This window comes from Oncorhynchus tshawytscha, linkage group LG14 (assembly GCF_018296145.1).
Source record: "Oncorhynchus tshawytscha isolate Ot180627B linkage group LG14, Otsh_v2.0, whole genome shotgun sequence".
NCBI lineage: Eukaryota > Metazoa > Chordata > Actinopteri > Salmoniformes > Salmonidae > Oncorhynchus > Oncorhynchus tshawytscha.
Window position 1 is genome coordinate 23573210 of NC_056442.1, and position 13374 is coordinate 23586583.

A 13374-nucleotide genomic window follows, 5' to 3' on the forward strand; every position below is an offset into this window, starting at 1 on the left:
CCCTCCAGGACACCTACAGCACCCGATGTCACAGGGAGGCCCAAAAAATTATCAAGGACAACAACTATCCAAGCCACTGCCTGTTCACCCCACTATCATCCAGAAGGCAAGGTCAGTGCAGTCACATCAAAACTGGGACCGAGCGACTGAAAAACAGCTTCTATCTTTAGGCCATCAGACTTATATAGCCATCACTAGCACCTTAGAGGCTGCTGCCCTATATAAAGAGACTTGACATCACTGGCCACTTTAATAATGGAACACTAGTGACTTTAATAATGTTTACATATTTTGCATTACTCGTCTCATATGTATATACTGTATTATATTATATTCTACTGTATTTAAGTCAATGCCATTCTGACATTGCTCATCCAAATATTTATATATTCTTAATTCCATTCCTTTACTTTAGGTTTGTGTGTATTATCGGTATTGTTGTAAACTTGTTAGATATTATTTGTTAGATTTTACTGCACTGTCGGAGCTAGAAACAAAAAAAATTCGCTAAACCCGCAATAACATCTGCTAAACATGTGTATGTGACAAATACAATTTTATTTGGTTTGATTTCGTATGAGACCAGGCTGGGATGTTCAGTAGAGGGCGCCAGCACAGTGACAGTAGTTTCCCAGCGGGGACAGCACCTCTTCAAATTGAACCAAAACAACAAGCTTCTCTACCAGGAGAGGACGCTGCAGGACATGGTATTAAAGTGACGTACAGTCATGGGAATTTCAGTGACACTTGTTATGTACAAGTGGATGTACTCGGTTTTGCCCACCACTCCTTCAGTCAATGTCATCAAATTTAATTCATCATTTGTATTTGTATGCAACAGCAAGAGGGGCAGGAAGTATATCCCTGAAAACGTTTTAGCAGAGATATCGATGTGCAACATATTTAGTCAGCAAACTGATTTTCAAACCTTTCGCATCATTACCAGTCATGATTGTAAATGGATTATTATTACAAATGATTGTATTGTATACTATACAAAGCTGCGCATGCAGGATATCGGGAAAATGTGCAACGTTTCATAAATATACGTCATTTCCGGGATGATAGAGAGGCAATGACAGCTTGATCAACAACAAGACATTTACACAGAACAGATCAATAAAGGTGAGTTTGGAAATGAGAAAATATGAAATGTATATACATTACTTTAGATTATATCTAGCTAATGCAATCGTATTATGACAATAGTAGTTGCGTCATGTTGATGCATTGTCTTTGCATGGGTCGTTCAATGATGCTGACTGTGGAGTCTGGACCAATCTCTGACCATTCGTAGACCATCTAGCTAGCTAATCGTACTAGTGTAATCGTAATACATTGCAAGCTAGCAAACCACTGATCCTGCAGATAACTAGCAGCTGAAAGCTACAGTCAAATTGTACAGAATGTTTACGTGTAATGTTTATGAAATCACGTTGTAATCAGCCTCGAGGTTTATCCTATAAAAGACGTAAATATGTCATGCTTGACATGTTTCTTTTTCCAGCGTAGCGTTTGTCCTTTCACTGTTTTTATTGTTTTGTGTTCGTTTTCATGATCGGTTTGATCTGCACGTAATTGTCCCTGATATGATTGCCATATTTTTAGCTAACGTTAGCGCTCTGCAGTAAATTACTCATTATGTGGATTTGCTTTCCTGGGGCACTAGCTAGTATATCAAATACTTAATTTGAGCAATATCTGACCTGTAAATGAGCTAGATAGCTGTGACAAGGATTTGGCATGGATTACACAAACAATGTTTGGCTTGACATTGACAGAAATTGAATTGGCAATAGCACAAACAGATATGAAACAGGCTAATTATTCGCACAATCTCATGACCATATTTGAACCTCAGGAATTTGTTTTATTTAATTTTGTCCTTTTATTCCTTCTATTCTGAAGTTAATAACAGCACCATATTATGGTCAGTTTATGTGCCTATTGATGTTCATCAGAGCCAAGCTATTCACAAAACATAATACAACGTCGGGGACATAATTTAGCCAGAGTTCCCCAACTTGGGTCCCGCAGGTGATTTTGTTATTTGACCCCCCAAGTTTTCTGAGCAAAATGTCCAAAAATGTTTTAAATGTCGGACATAAAAGACTGAAAACACCAGATTATCAGCGCCAAGTGATTTTAATTTAGGAAATCTGTTCCAAAGTATTCTCACGCATAATAGAGAGAGATAGTATAAGTGATCATATAAAAATGTAAGCAAGGTTTGAAAGTATTATGTTTTAGTCAAATATTATATCTGTTTGGGTTCTTGCGGTCAATTTGCAGCCTACAAATGATTTGTAATGGTGTTTCCGGTCCCCTGACCATCCGCTCAGGAATACATCAGCCCTAGTTGAACGTCCCTGGACTGGGCTATAGCCTAGTCAAACGAATATAATGAGTAGACCTAGGCCTATTTTACAATCGAAATTCATTTCCATGCTGATATTTATTTTACCTGCCCCTCAAAGTTATGCTTTAACAAGTCAACAATACAAACATATTTATGTAGATTTCTTTAAGGTCATTTGAATATCATGCATAACTGCATATGGTTTGTTTTGATTCCAGTGTCTACTCTCACGTGGTGCCTGCGTGTCCCTCCTGTTCACCTAGCAGCCCCTCACTGGAGAGAAGTCTGAAGGAGGAGGGCTCAGCCTCTCTTCCCCTGCCCAGCCAGCCACTATGGAGTAAGCATTGAGAATTATAGAGATATCATCTTTATAAATGTCCCATTATGGCATCTGTGAGCACACAGCCAGCGCCATCACAGATAGAACAAGAAGCCAGATGTTTCATCATATGTATAAATCAAGTATGGTGAGGAGAGGCAGGCCAGTGGCCGGCAGTGGGAGAGTATGGAGCGAGATGGAACTGGGCTGAAATTCTGCAGATTTTTCTCATCGATGAAAAGCCCGACCTCAATACAGTTTTCTGTTCCCAAAACTACAATCTATTGTAAACAGAGTGCACTATGTTTTGTAGATTCCAAAAAATTGCATTGTTTGCAAAGAGTGCAAGAGCAAATTGAGTTATTGCACACTGTTCGAAGAAGAGATTTGTACTTCCTTTTATACTGGTGTTACTTGCAAATCCGTCCCACCAGCACATGAATGTCCCTCAATTCCAAAAACTGTGTCCTTCTGACAGACCTTCTCTGCAGAAACCCACAATGAGCTGTGATAGTGGACTGGTGGAGAGGAACATTGCTGGAGGTAAGACACTCTTGTTACTGTAGTATCATTGTGCTTTATATGACCTATGATTTTCCTCACACTCATATATTTTACTGAAATAATTTTGCTCATATTAGTCAATAGCCTAATAGTAACGTGTCACTTTTGTACAATGATAAGTATAAGGATATTATGGATACTGTAATGTATCATTTCCTTTTATTGTTGTCGTAATATAACAAATATAGGCCATATCCCCTGTTTACTGTGACCTACACGTTCTGGTGAAGTACTTTAATATGATACTATTACTTTCATTTCAGTAAAACGTATACATTATTTATATAGCCAGCAGCAGATGGCGGTTTATCTAGGGCAACCTGCAAGGCGTTCAAAAATGTGTTTTTTCACAGTTGAATATCGAAAGAGAAATTTCACCACTTAATGACCTCATTCATCATCTCCAGCACCATCCCAATATCAACATATTTGAAAAGGATAGGTTTCTTTGTTTTGTTGTCAAACACTACTAACGCTTGCCTGCTCATAGTTGTTTAAAATCACCTGATGCACACCAGATAATGTCATCAGTGTCTCCGCATTGTGTCAAACTTTGCCTGTTCAGTTGGTTAAACATTCAAAAGGCACTCGCACATCTGAGCTATCTTTTTTTTGCAGGTGCATGGCTACAGTTGAATAAAATGAGAAAAAAAGAAGAAACCCGCAAACAGTTCTTGCTAGTGTCACTGCTCTTTAATAAGCTTTACGTATCGGCCTCACGGCCTACGTCAGAGCTTTTGTGAGTTAATTTTTTTTATTTTGCACCCTTATGTAGACCTAGCCCCGCCCACATCCGTTCCACTCATCGAATGGGGTTGAAGTCGAGGGAAAACAAACAAGTGCTACCAAATATAACAATATGCATTTCATAAATATTAGAATAAAGTGTGTACATAAAACGTATTAAACACATCAGTAAAACCACAATGAGGACATCGACCTACCAAGCAAGTTTTCATCAATGGGTACAGTGCAAGAAAAACGTCAGAGTAATCTGAAATAGGGGCATGATTCATGTTCACATTTACAACATAACATACGTAGGCATTTCATCATTAAGACCCTTAAGGAAACAATGTCTGGAGGGTGAAAATCCCTCAAAAATGATCTTTTACTCAAGAGTATTATTAATATCACCTCACCTGTCTGATATCTTAACTTTCTCTATGCCACAAAATGTACTGCGACTGGATATTCCCTGTCGTTTCTCCTGATTGAACTTTTGTGTTCACATATTCTCTGTTTGAGAGAACGAGAGGTTTTTCCTACATAGCACAGCCCACATGGACATTTAATCATGTAGATAACAAAGGTGGTGGAGCGCGTAATAATGTCATTCATTTGAGGAAGGCTGTGAGGCCAATACGTAAAGCTTATTAAAGATCAGTGAATACTATCAAGAGCAGTGTGCGGGTTTCTTAATCTTTCCTCAATTGGTTAAACATGAAATATTATGTCCAAAGAGCAGAAGTCTATCCACTTTTTCAATTCATTTGTTTTTGGTTTCGACAACATAATCCAGACAAACAGTTTGAGAATCACCGATTATAGGCCTGCCCTTTTCTCAGGCGTTCAGAGGGCTTTATGGGAAAGTCTCCCTGTGTTTTACTGAGAAGGACTTCAGGACAGACGACTGAATGTATTATTATGGTCTGTCTGTTTGGTCTCCAAGGTATTTATATCAAGCATCAACTGAATGACCATGTGAAAGAGTAACTGTTAACAAGCCTGATTGAAATACTGTAGATGAAAATAGAATGTGTCGTATGTGAATAGCCTACTTTCCAGTGACGACTGGTATGTATTGTATTGCTGTTTAGAAGGTGAAACAGGTTAGGCTAGTGTTAGTGATGGGCGAGCCCCTCCAAGTGATTGGACGTGAGTGTGAAGGTGAATGACTTCCACTATTGTCTCAGCCAGCTGACCCTGCCAAGCTAACCTCTATGAGTGTTTGGCTCTTTTACCACTTCGGCGTCCCAGCCGACCCAGAGGGGATGTGGGACAGTGGGGCCGTGGATCCACCCGAGGAGGAGGGCCGCACCTTCATGCAGGTTCTCAGCGAGAAGTACAGCCCGGAGAACTTCCCGTACCGCCGATGGCCCGGCATGGGCGTGGTGGTAGTGCCAACTCTCCCACAGGGCTCGCCCATGAAAGGTGAGGACTTCAATATGATCCAGCCACAGTTTTACCCATTGAACCCTGATTTAAAAATGCCATTGGCATCCCTGAGTAGGTTCCTTCCTCTTCAGCAGCTCAGTTAAGATGAAGATGAGGATGAGGATTATGATGATTGAGCGGTGGTAGAGAGAGGCCAGGTTTACTCAAGTCATTCTGCTCCCTCTCTCTCTCTCTCTCCAGATCGTTTGAACCTTCCCAGTGTGCTCGTCCTGGCTGGCTGTGGAATCAGCCATGCGGGAGAGCAGAGAGAGATCGCAGCCTTCTGTGCCCATGTGATGGAGCTTGACCTGTCCCAGAACAAGCTCCAGGACTGGCATGAGGTGGGTGGGCTCAACTAGGGTACTCTGTCAAGATGGGAAACATTGAGTACATTTAGTATAAGATTTGGGTACATTATACCGTAACTTTGTACATTAATTCCTCTACCTGTATGCAATCTCACCCATATCCTTGTAGCTAGTTACATGTGTGAATAATTATATTGAGGACGTCACACTAAGTATGAAGCCACTCCTTTCAGATCAGTAAGATTGTGTCAAACATCCCCAACCTGGACTTCCTCAACCTGAGCTCCAACCCGCTAAGTGAGGTTGTCTTGGAGCCTAGCGGTGCTAAGGCCTTTGCCCGAGTCCGACGCCTGGTCCTCAACAACACTCAAGTGTCCTGGAACACGGTGCTCGTACTAACACGGGAGATGCCTGAGTAAGATCAACCTTGATGCCACACTGCTTTTAAACACCTTTTTTTGTTTGTTGCAAAGGCAACTTCTGATTGTTCACTTCTCAAGACGGAAAATGTTGTTTTCCTAAGTCAGCGAGAGGGATTTTGTGTCTTTCTCGAGTATTGTGGACTGGAGAGAGTAGTGAGTGGTTATCTATCATGAGGTCCAGGTTGCAGGCAGCCAACAGTACATTACAGTAGAAGCATTAAGACAAGTTAATGGTCTATATATAATGGTCTGTGTTGCTCCCTGCCCTGCCCGCCAGGCTGGAAGAGCTGTTCCTGTGCCTTAATGAGTACACCACCGTGTCAGCCTCTACTGTGCCCTGCCCCACACTGCGCCTGCTGCACATCACCGACAACAACCTGCAGGACTGGGCCGAGGTGCGAAAGATTGGGCCCATGTTCCCCGGCCTGGAAACTCTGGTTATGGCCAACTGCAACCTGAGCTCCATTCAGGACTCCGAAGACATGCTGCGGCGCCTCTTCCCCAACCTACGCAGCATCAATCTGCACAACTCAGGTATCAACCAGAGCAGAGTATTGGGGTTGTGTCCTTCACTGGCAACTGTCCTTGGATATTTTAAGTGCACCCAACATCCTTATCGCTAACACTCCCCTCTACTTGATCGGTCGGTCGGTCGGTCTCTCTCTGTCTATCTATCTATCTATCCCCCTCTTCTCCCATTCCCACCATCCTCTTTGACCATCTGTTATCTCAACCGTTTGTGTCAGAGCCAGGGCACAAATGTAAAGATCCTTCTTTTTGACTGCTTATAGAAGTTATGAGTTTTAATCTCATTGACTAATAAGGTGTGTGTGGGTGTGCGGTCTGCTATGCGTCTCTGTGTGTGCCAGGTCTTAACCGATGGGAGGACATAGAGAAGCTGAACCAGTTTCCTAAACTGGAAGATGTGAGGCTGCAGGGGATTCCCTTACTGCAGACCTATACCAACACAGAGCGTCGGAGCCTCATGGTATCACAGTAAGTTTCTCTGGGAGCTACTGGGTGAGTGAGGCAACCACACAGACCTCAACACACAAATTAGTTGAAAGGTCTAATTTTTCACTGAGTGCGGTTGCATGCACACAATAATGCGATTTAATGTAGTAGTTTGATTAAAACGTTTACATGCTTTGCAAGAAGAACAATTTCCCTAACAACCCTGTTTACAACGACACTGATGGCGATTTATTTTTTGCCAATCAAAATAAACATTCTACCATAAGCCACCTTGTTATTTTTGGTTAAGCAGTTTTCTTTCAGAGTTCGGACATTAGAAAGTGTGTCTGTGAAAACTACTTCTAAGACGGATACATTCAGTTGTTCCGAACTCACTTCACTCGCGCTAAAGAGGGAGACTCGCTCGGCTGGTGTCGGTACATATACAGATCAAATACAGCGCTGGAACACAGATTAAGGTGTTTACATGTCCTAATAATTTGAAAGATTATTCAGAAAACCAGGTGTTTTAATCGGCGTGTGCTGACTTCAATTTTGACCGTACGCCGATTATGATAAGCAGAGTGAGGTGTTTACATGACTACTGCATAATCTTCCTACTGCCATAATAAGTTTAATATCAAATTATTACTGTGCCTGTAAACATACTCACTGTGACATTGCATTAATACAGACACACACACAATACTTCAACAGTGCCATATATCTAGATAGTGAAAAGCTCAACCTTCATCCTCGCAGCCTGCCCTCTGTATCATCGCTCAATGGCAGTGTGGTGACGGACGGGGAGAGAGAGGACTCGGAGAGGTTCTTCATTCGTTACCATGTCGACTACCCAGAGGAGGAGCTACCTTACAGGTATACAACACTGTGCTTCTCCTTTCACTGATCCAGTGAGACTGCATACATCCATTCAAAAGGATTTGACACATACTTAACTGGCTTAATTGTAGTATCAGGTGCCTATTAAAATGTGTACATTAAAAATCGAATCTTCTCATTCATTAAAAAGAATTACAATAACCTCACCTCACCGTGACGTAAATGCAGTGTGTTTGTGTGTTACTAAACCCGTTTTTACCTGCCGTCCTAGGTATCACTGCCTGGTGACCAAATACGGGAAGCTTGAACCCTTGGCTGAGATCGACCTTCGACCCCGCTGCCACGCCAAGGTGGAGGTGCACTGCGAGGACAAAGTGGAGGAGGTGAGTATCCGCCTGGACCAGACTGTGGCCGAGCTGAAGAAACAGCTGAGGACAGTGGTGCAGCTGTCGGCCAATCAGATGCGTCTTTACTACATCGACAAGGAGTGTGTCTTTGGGCCGGAGGAGATGAAGTACCACACCAGGGCCCTCCACTCCTACAGTATCCAGGACGGGGACGAACTCCTGGTGGTGCCTAAGGCTGGCCGGGGGACTACCACCGCTGCCAAACCACTATCAAACCTTAACTCCAAAACCTTAACTCCCCCGCCATAGAAGTACAATAACTAGAACGGTCCACCTATCATGGCACATTGACTTGAATGGGTAATGCAGTTCTAGTAATTATATTTCTATGCTAATACCCTTCCCCATCCTAATCTTGTCTGAAGAACTCCCTGCACCCCTCCTTACGCCCATCCTATGTTTTACATTCAGTGTGGGACACACTATCAGGAATAACAGCGACTCTGACTCTGATTCTGACTGGCTTGCGTTTCACCTCACAGCACCACACATGCACACACACACCAATTAATCTGAACAAATGTGTCTTGTATGCTGCCCTCAAAAGGTGTGCGTATTATGTGTGACTGAGTCCCCTCTTTGTCTTGGTGTAATGCCTCTGCCCTTGACTCCTAAAAAGGCTATCTTTTGGGGAAGGAGCACAGGAGATATTGCGGAGTACAACCACAGTATCTTTTATCTTTAAGACAATCTCCCATTTGCATACCCTGTGGTGTGCAGAGGATGTTGATGAAAGGATATGGTATACTGCTGTGCCACAGACTCTGTTTTGAGTGTACTAGGTTGATTGTACTGTAGCTAACGGAAGTATTCATCGCGCCGTGTCATTCCACTTCCTCACAAGACCGAGCCATAGTTTTTGATGGGTTATTCTAAGTTAGGTTTAGTTCTCCTACGTTGAATTCAGTAAGATTAGTATTTTTGGAGGATACTTGATATTCAAACTCAAATCGTGTTGAGCTTTCAAATGGTCTTTCCTTTGGCCAGTTGTATCATAGTGTTTATAGGATATTGATGCCTCTGACTGAAATCATTGATGTACCATAGAGTGCTGCATGAGACTGTTCTTTCCTAAGTGTGTTTTTATGTAGTTTGTGTGGATCCTTCCACTGTCTGGGACCGTCCATATATGTTAAGCCTAAATTACGTTTGAACACCTATTGACACATTTGCTTCTGTGCCAGAGCCAAAGTATCTCAGGTCTATTGCAGACAGAGGCTTTGTGTGTTCACCAAAGATTTGTACGAACTCTGTGTACTGTTCATTGCAATGTTGATGCATTTTCCTTGTGTGTGAAGAGGCTCATGCTTGGTGTTATTTTTGTCATTGTGAGGGAAAAGGTCACTATGTCAGTAGCGGTTGTCTGGGACAGTAGAACTAAGGCATTGCTTGGTACTTCACAGCTAAGGGACACCGCCAATTTAAATCCCAATTTACAGGCTGTTTGTTTCCCTGTTGGATCTTAATTTACATAATTTGTTGTATTATGTCATTGTCTGATTTGGAAGACAGTAAAGTATTGGAAGATGCACTTAGTAGAGCTAGATCTCTCTAAAGATTAGAAACTAGACAATAGCAGCATATTTCATACCGCTTGTTGTATTTATTTAGTCATTAAAACATTGTAATGAGCGGTAAGGGTCCGTTATTTTTGGTAGGCATAATATTTCTATGTCGCTTAGATGGCTACTTGGTTTAATCTAGACAGCTTCTCTTGGTTAGTGAACCCATGTTTTAATGTAGTCAGTATGCACTGGCAATCAATCAATCAAATGTATTTATAAAGCCCTTTTTACATCAGCCGATGTCACAAAGTGCTGTACAGAAACCCAGCCTAAGACCCCAAACAGCAAGCAATGCAAATGTAGAAGCACGGTGGCTAGGAAAAACTCCCTAGAAAGGCAGGAACCTAGGAAGAAACCTAGAGAGGAACCAGGGTCTGAGGGGTCTGAGTCCTCCAGGGTCTGAGTCCTCGTTCATAGATGACCAGCAGGGTCAAATAATAATAATCACAGTGGTTGTCGAGGGTGCAACAGGTCAGCACCTCAGGAGTAAATGTCAGTTGGCTTTTCATAGCCGATCATTGAGTTAGACACAGCAGGTACGGTAGAGAGAGGGTCGAAAAACAGCACGTCCGGGACAAGGTAGCACATCCAGTGAACAGGTCAGGGTTCTATAGCCGCAGGCAGAACAGTTGAAACTGGACCAGCAGCACAACCAGGTGGAATGGAGACAGCAAGGGGTCTTCAGGCCAGGTAGTCCTGAGGCATGGTCTTAGGGCTCAGGTCCTCCGAGAGAGAATTAGAGTGAGCATACTTAAATTCACACAGGACACCAGATAAGACAGGGGAAATACCCCAGACATAACAGACTGACCCTAGCCCCCAGACACATAAACTATTGCAGCATAATTACTGGAGGCTGAGACAGGAGGGGTCGGGAGACACTGTGGCCCTGTCCGACTATACCCCCAGACAGAGCCAACCAGGCAGGATATAACCCCACCCACTGGCAGGCACACTAATGCATAAATGTGAATATTGAGAGTGGCACTGTCTAAAGGGATAAAGATTTAATCAAATATAAAGGAATAAAACATTCATCTGATTCTGGAGCCATGGCTCAATGTACATTTAGATAATGTCATGTGCCTAGATGTAATGGCTTCCCGTGATTTCTGAAATAATGTTTTAGTGTAAGCAGTGGACACTACTACTAACAATGTGACAGAATTGAGAGTGGCACAGTACAGTAATTAAAGGAAAATTGAATCCGCTATAGGCTAATGGTATGCGACAGTCATCTGAGCCCGTTCATTCAGTTCATACTGCAGTGATGCCTTTTATTTCCGTTTCATCATCATCAACATAGCACATTTAAGGATTCTGAATCAAGTTATCAACTTATATCTGCTAGAGTTTGACATGTTTGAAATGTAGAAATGTGTCATTTTAATTATATTTTAATATATAATATTTATTTATTTTTGTGTGATGCTTTCCCTAGTAGTGTCAGCACACACTGAATTGATGCACTAGTTATTTTCATGATCAGTATGTTTTCAGGTAAAGGATTTGTTTAGCATCTATTCCAGGTCACCACCTTACTTTAGTCTGGGTTTAATAGCCAATGCTTTATACTTCATTTATTTGTTATTTGTTCCGGAGTAGTACAAATATTTATCGCTGTTGTGGGTTAGTGCCTATCCTGAACCGCAAATTATTTATAAAGCCATTATGCAGCTCCACAATAATCAGGTACAGTACATATATCTCCTGCTGTTCTGTTGTAGGTATGAATCCTTCTGCTTATTCACCCTAACCTTGTGTATTCTCATCATTGTGTAAAATGTGGGAAGAAGAAAAGGATACTAAAGTAATGTACCACTTACTGTTGTATTGAAGGGAATGGTTTAAATGTGGCAAAAGAATCTGAGAATTTCAGCCACATTACAGGCTAGGTAAACCGGGCAGCTAGCTACATCGAAATTAGCATGATTCTAAACACCTGATATATGTGTGTTCCATGAGTTCAACCAGTATAGAGACTGTTTTCTGATTGTCTGCCTCCTGGATGTAACAATGCTGTCCAAATGTGTTTACTACAGTACATGCAAATGTTTAGAAAAGGTATATATGTGTGGCATAAATATAAGTATGGAACATGTATCATTCAATGATGGCTGTATGAGTTTGTATGATTTGAATGCAATTTAAATGGCAGATAAGCAAATTGATGTAATTCCTCTGAACTCCATATTAGTCACCTGTGTAGAGAAAGATGCATACAAGAATAAACAGTGGTGTTCTTTCTACAGTGTAGTATTCAATTATTCTACTATTACTTTGACTGAGATGTTGAAGACCGATGCAGTCATTTCTATCAGCCTCCTTTTTTAATTTGTATTATTATGAAGTTGTCTGTGGTATTGTTGCCAGTCCCAGTTGTCTTACCTTCCATTGTCTTGATGGAAGTTACAAAAAAATTGCCCCATTTCAGCTCAAATACATTACAACAATGTAAATCCAAATAAATGTGGTGCATTTTTTTTAGGGCATGGGACTTATAGAGGTGCTGCTATGATAATGTTAAAGATTATGTTGGCTTCTAAACCTTTCTTTTGATAAGAGGCAGGGCAGGTGAAAAAACAATCAATGACACAATTTTATATTAATGATTTGTATTATGTGTATTATCTGTGTCCCCCTCCTAAATTCCAAAAAAAGACAATTGGTCGCTGCAGTGTGAGTAACTAGACTGCAAATAACTACATTATTCTTATCAGCTTTGGTAGCTGTGAAACAAACTAAATGATTTATAACCAAGGGACACACATGCACGTTTTATTTATTTATTTTTTAATGTTACCTAGACAAGTCAGTTAAGAACAAATTATTATTTGCAATGACGCCCTATGGGATTCCCAGTCACAGCCGGTTGTGATACAGCCTGGATTTGAACCATAGTGTCTGTAGTGATGCCTCTAGCACTGCGATACAGTGCCCAAGCCCAATGTTTGTCATTGAACATTGCATTAAACATTTTTTCAATATTTAATGGTGTTGTGTGTGTATATTATGTGGTATTACTGAATTCCAAATCTAACATTTTGAAATGTCATAACCACTATGCTTATCGTTAACCATGACATCTATGAACATGTCTGTGGTTATGTGACCAGAGAGACAGTAGAAAATCTTTGTTGTGACGTAACAGGCTCTCATTATGACACAACGCTGCCCTCTTCTGGATTGTCGAGTTTTATCTTGATGATTTTTTCCGAGCCGTGTGTGGTCTTGGCCACGAACAGCAATCAAGGAGAGGCAAGCAAAGATAGTCAGAGTGGGGTCTAGAACCCCACAGACGCAATGGGATTTATGATAAAGTGACATTTGTTTTGCAAGCAGTTGTGTGGGCTATGTCAGATCAGATGTGAACGTGAGTGTGTGGACCTGAATTAGCGTGGGGGTCTTTTTCTCTGTGTGCTGTTTACATCCGTCGCCAAGGTGATCGTGAGGGAGGCGGTCCTCTGCTTTTACGT

The 13374-nt window shown here is 41.6% G+C and overlaps 1 protein-coding gene across 2 annotated transcripts; it reads left to right on the forward strand.

Annotated features, from left to right (window-relative positions):
- The first annotated feature begins 1004 nt into the window (after positions 1-1004).
- On the forward strand, positions 1005-10697 carry LOC112266803 (tubulin-specific chaperone cofactor E-like protein). 2 transcript variants are annotated; one of them, XM_024444625.2, is made up of 10 exons: positions 1005-1125; positions 2578-2696; positions 3157-3221; positions 5223-5396; positions 5601-5740; positions 5941-6122; positions 6407-6663; positions 6999-7125; positions 7846-7962; positions 8198-10697. In XM_024444625.2, exons 2-10 carry the CDS (start codon positions 2692-2694, stop codon positions 8580-8582), a joined length of 1452 nt encoding a protein of 483 aa, XP_024300393.1. In that variant the 5' UTR covers positions 1005-1125; positions 2578-2691; the 3' UTR covers positions 8583-10697. The 2 variants fall into 2 exon arrangements, with proteins under 2 accessions (XP_024300393.1, XP_024300394.1); XM_024444626.2 differs by lacking the exons at positions 1005-1125; positions 2578-2696 and having other exon boundaries at positions 3205-3221; positions 5159-5396.
- Positions 10698-13374: the final 2677 nt, after the last annotated feature.